This window comes from Protobothrops mucrosquamatus, unplaced genomic scaffold (genome assembly GCF_001527695.2).
Source record: "Protobothrops mucrosquamatus isolate PMUCROS unplaced genomic scaffold, P.Mucros_1.0 scaffold2854, whole genome shotgun sequence".
Taxonomy (NCBI): Eukaryota; Metazoa; Chordata; class Lepidosauria; order Squamata; family Viperidae; genus Protobothrops; species Protobothrops mucrosquamatus.
Window position 1 is genome coordinate 12,580 of NW_015388884.1, and position 4,434 is coordinate 17,013.

General features: G+C 34.3%; 1 protein-coding gene across 1 annotated transcript in view; it reads right to left on the reverse strand.

Moving 5' to 3' along the window:
* Positions 1-4,434, reverse strand: part of LOC114923313 (vomeronasal type-2 receptor 26-like) — a 13,888-nt gene that overhangs the window by 5,345 nt on the left and 4,109 nt on the right. Inside the window, exons 3-5 of the mRNA XM_029286089.1 lie at positions 3,334-3,399; positions 1,374-2,216; positions 18-245 (exon numbers count right to left, since the gene is read on the reverse strand). Of these exons, the coding sequence (XP_029141922.1) occupies positions 18-245; positions 1,374-2,216; positions 3,334-3,399 (1,137 nt within the window). The remainder of the gene's footprint in view (positions 1-17; positions 246-1,373; positions 2,217-3,333; positions 3,400-4,434) is intronic.

Genomic DNA, 4,434 nt, shown 5'->3' on the forward strand with positions numbered 1-4,434 from the left:
GATTTATGAATACTCACTTTGCTAACGCTTCCATGCCATTTAATCTTGTCAGTCTCAATGATGATTTTTTTCCCTTGAGAATCCTTGGTCCCCATCCTTCCAACCTTCACTTTATGAAAAGAGTTATTAGAGAAAATAAGCATGTTTACTATATCAAATCCATATCCCATCTCCTTATTCTCATTAAAGGAGACCATTTTTCCATCTGTGTTGTTAAATGAAAGGGTCTGAAGGAAGCGGTGAAGCTAAGAAGAACAAAGCAAGAAATGGATAAGAGAACAGATCTTTTCATAACTCAAACTAAGAGTGAATACATACAAATATTACCCCCACCATTTGTCATTCTTATTCTTGCTCTTTTAGAGCTGTAGCCTTTCTTTTTCTTTTTATATAAATATTTTAACTCTTCATGGTAGGCCAGATATGGAAATAATTACAATTATACTTTATTGGGATACAATAACAACTTTATCAAGGATACGAAAACAACATTTTGTAATACTCTCCCACACCTCTGGATTTAACACAATATTTTTTTTACTACCACAATGTTTTTCTAAAAGCCTTTTGATACCTTTTTCATCTTGCTGGCCTCCTACAAAATATCATTATTATTTTTTTAAAAAAAATACTGAACCAGGGCAATAATAGGATAAGAAAATCAACTCTAATAACATATGGAACTGAATCAAACTTTTAAGAACTACCGGTATGTATGTAGAAATCTCTGTCTGAATGCCTGAATCTATACATTCTGCTTTTCCATTTTTTAAAATGACTTCTTTTAACCTGATTCATTACCAAATATGAAGGCTTTTGAAAATTCTTCTTTAAAAAGGATAGTTGTGAAAATGAATGAAAAGATTTTACTCATCTTCAGAATTGGAACTGCTACAGTCATATCACAAGTGCTTCAGCGCTTCCGGGTTAAAAAGATTGAATGGTGACATCACCATTGACCAGGGGATGCCCAATTGGTGGGTTCCTTTCATGTCCCCATTAAGTTGCCAGCTGGAGTTTATCTACGGACAGTTGTCCACTTTAAAATGCTAACTTGGCAGGAACTGGAGAGTGTGACAGAAACTCACCCCATCCTGGGGCAGCAACTGGGTCTTGAACATAAGCTTGCTGATTGTCAGCTTAGCTTCCTAACTCATAAGTCACTGAAATCCCTAGAACTGGAAAATGTAAGAGGACTCCTCTCCCCTAATGGAAAATATTTTAAATAATCCACAAATACCATATATCCCTGTGAGTTATTAGCGAAAAAGGAAGTTCTATGTATTTTAGTATCATGTGAATTATTATTTTTTCAATTCTGTGTAGAGTTTCTTTTAATTTTCTTTTCTTTTCTTTCATTCTGGAGACATTACCTGCCAAGGGCTTATTTCTTCAAGATGTCTTGTAATCCTGATTGCTTTATGTTTTGATCTAGATAAATCCAGGCTGTGTAATGCATGGGCCACAGCAAAGACTGCAGTGTAGATGCTGTAGCTATGGCCAGTCATGACCATCTCAAACAGAATCCCTGGAAGATCCCTCAAGGACTCTGCCCCACTACAAAATTTGTGAGCCTCTATTAGGTTCTTAGGATCTGGAACAGAGCAACCAAAGGCTTGTTCCCAGAACTCCTTGAAAAAGTCATCAGGTTGTGACTTGGTTGGTTTTATATTCTGAAGGTAGATCTGAAACTCTTCATGTTCATTGGAGTGGATCGCAAAAAGAAAGGCACCTTGAAATATTTCATATTTCCAGTCCTTTGAAATGACCGTTGAAGCAAAGTCAATCTGGCCTGTCATAATCCATACCTTTTCGGTATAGTTAACACCCGCGAAAAATAACGCAGTGCTTAGCCACATTACAGTTAGAGTTTCACCATAGACAACAAGGGTGTTAACTTTTGGATCTGAGTAGAACTCATTAGTATTGGCAGAAATAGTTGTCAGTTCGTCAAGTTCAGGGAACCGACTATCAACTGGCATTCTTTGAACAAAGGCTGGACATATCTCATTCTGGAGAAATAATGACTCCAGCTTTTTCAAGAAACGCTCTCCACTTTCGTCATCTCCAGCCAAAAGTCCAACCCAGATCCACCCAAAATGTTTAAGTAAATAGATAATGCCTGTATACTGATGACCTTCATTGGAGACTGTGTGGTAAAAGGATGATGTCTCTACCATATTACTTCTTTGCATAGGAAACGATCCATATGTGAGCTGAAAGGACATGCTCAGAGATATTCAGATACAAATTATTTATTTACTTATTCATCACATTTCTACACTAACCATCTCATCTAAGTGATTCTAGGCAGATAATAATAATAATAATAATAATAATAATAATAATAATAATAATAATAATAATAATAATAATAATAATAATAATAATAATAATAATAATAATAATAATAATAATAATAATAATAATAAACAAAATTTAAAAGATAGGGTTATGGTATTAAAAGTTAAAAAAATAAAAAGATAACATGCTATCAACTCCTCCCCTGCAGAGTTGCATATCACTCTTATGCAAACACACATACGTTTGTGTAAGAGTGTCTTAACACTCTTTCTGAGATAAGATACCAGAGACACCTCACCTCTGAAGATAAGATAAGGTGGGGGCAACAACAAAGAACTGTCTCTCCTTTGATCCCACCAATGATACAGGATACACAACATGCCCTCCCTGTCTGACCAGGTGGGATGAGACAATATAATTTGTATGAAACAGTTCTTTAGGTAACCTGGCCCCATGCCATGCAAGTCTTTAACGGTGAGAGTTAACACCTTGAATTCAACAAGGAAACAAACCAGCATCCAATGCTACACATGTAGCAGAGGTGTTATATGCCATTTATCTATCTCTATCTATCTCTATCTCTATCTCTATCTCTATCTCTATCTCTATCTCTATCTCTATCTCTATCTCTATCTCTATCTCTATCTCTATCTCTATCTCTATCTCTATCTCTATCTCTATCATAAGAGGTTTTCTCAATGCATTTATGAACATTATTATTAAGACCAAGAATTATCAGTGAATGGAGAAAAATAGTTGTTTTTTTATCCATTAAGCTTATTAATCACTAAGTTCCCTCAAAGGTTTAATAGCAAAACAATAAACACCCACCTTAGCAATTCAAACTTTATTTAAAAAGGTTTGTTTGCAAACCAGGCTGCTTTAAAATCTAAGAAAGAAGTCTTAGGACAATACATCAAAGCAATATAGTATCTTTATGGCCTTTCTTGGCCAGACTTCATCCTAATGGACTATGAACATGTATTAGCTAATCCCAAGGAATGGGCCATTCATTTATAGCAGCTTTACCAGATCTACTGAGAAACATCTTTCTGAGTCATTCGACACACTTTTCCAACCAGCCAGATATCTTAGCTGCATACAAATTCAAAAATTTAGAAGGGTTTTATCTGTCTATGGAGATTCTTAGTCATCCAGGTCATGGTTGTCCCAAAGATGCTTTTTTCATGAGGCAACTAGACTTTCTTGTTTTTCTTTGAAGATATTTTGCTTCTCATCCAAGAAGCTTCTTCAGCTCTGACCATCCCCACCATCCAGTCAGAGCTGAAGAAGTTTCTTGGATGAGAAGTGAAACATATTCAAAGGAAAACAAGAAACTCCAGTTGCCTTGTGAAAAAAAGCACCTTTGGGACAAGGGTTTTATCTATTGATTCAATGGCCTCCCAACAGCTTTTACTGAAGTATACACCAAAATATTCCCTTCAAATGAAGACTGTGTTCATGCAGTGGAAGAATAATTGAAACTGGAACATATTATCTTGTATTGTCCCTTCTGTGCAAATGATCACCAGGAATTATTATCTCAATCTTTCATTAAACATCCTGGTAATTCTGATTTGTCTAATCTTACATTGTCATTATCAGATCAATCTGATTTTACTTCCTTGACTACAGAGACATACTGTTCTATAGTTTATATAGAGTGCCATTGGTTCTTTTCTAATTCTTCTTAAATATATTAGAACTGTTTTTTCTTTTTACCCTAATTAATTGTGATTTTCTTGTTTTTATTTGCTGGTCTATGACCAAATAAAATTGACTGATTATTTGATTGATCCATTCAACTTAGTACTATGTGTACTGAAATGGCACTCTGAGATTGCAAGCAGGAAACACTTAACATTAAGCTACAATTCATTCCATCAGGTAGGACCATGATTAGAATTCTTTTTTTTTTTAATTTTTTTTTTAAATTTTATTTATAAAACAATTAAAAAAAAACATTGGATTTGACGTGACATTCCAGTATATACATTCTTATCAGATTATACCATATTTTACAATCAATTCATTATCTCTACATATACATTAAATTTTATATACATTATCTATTCTAAAGTAACATACATTTCTATCTTAACATTCGTCTTTAATCCCAGCCGTCCTTTT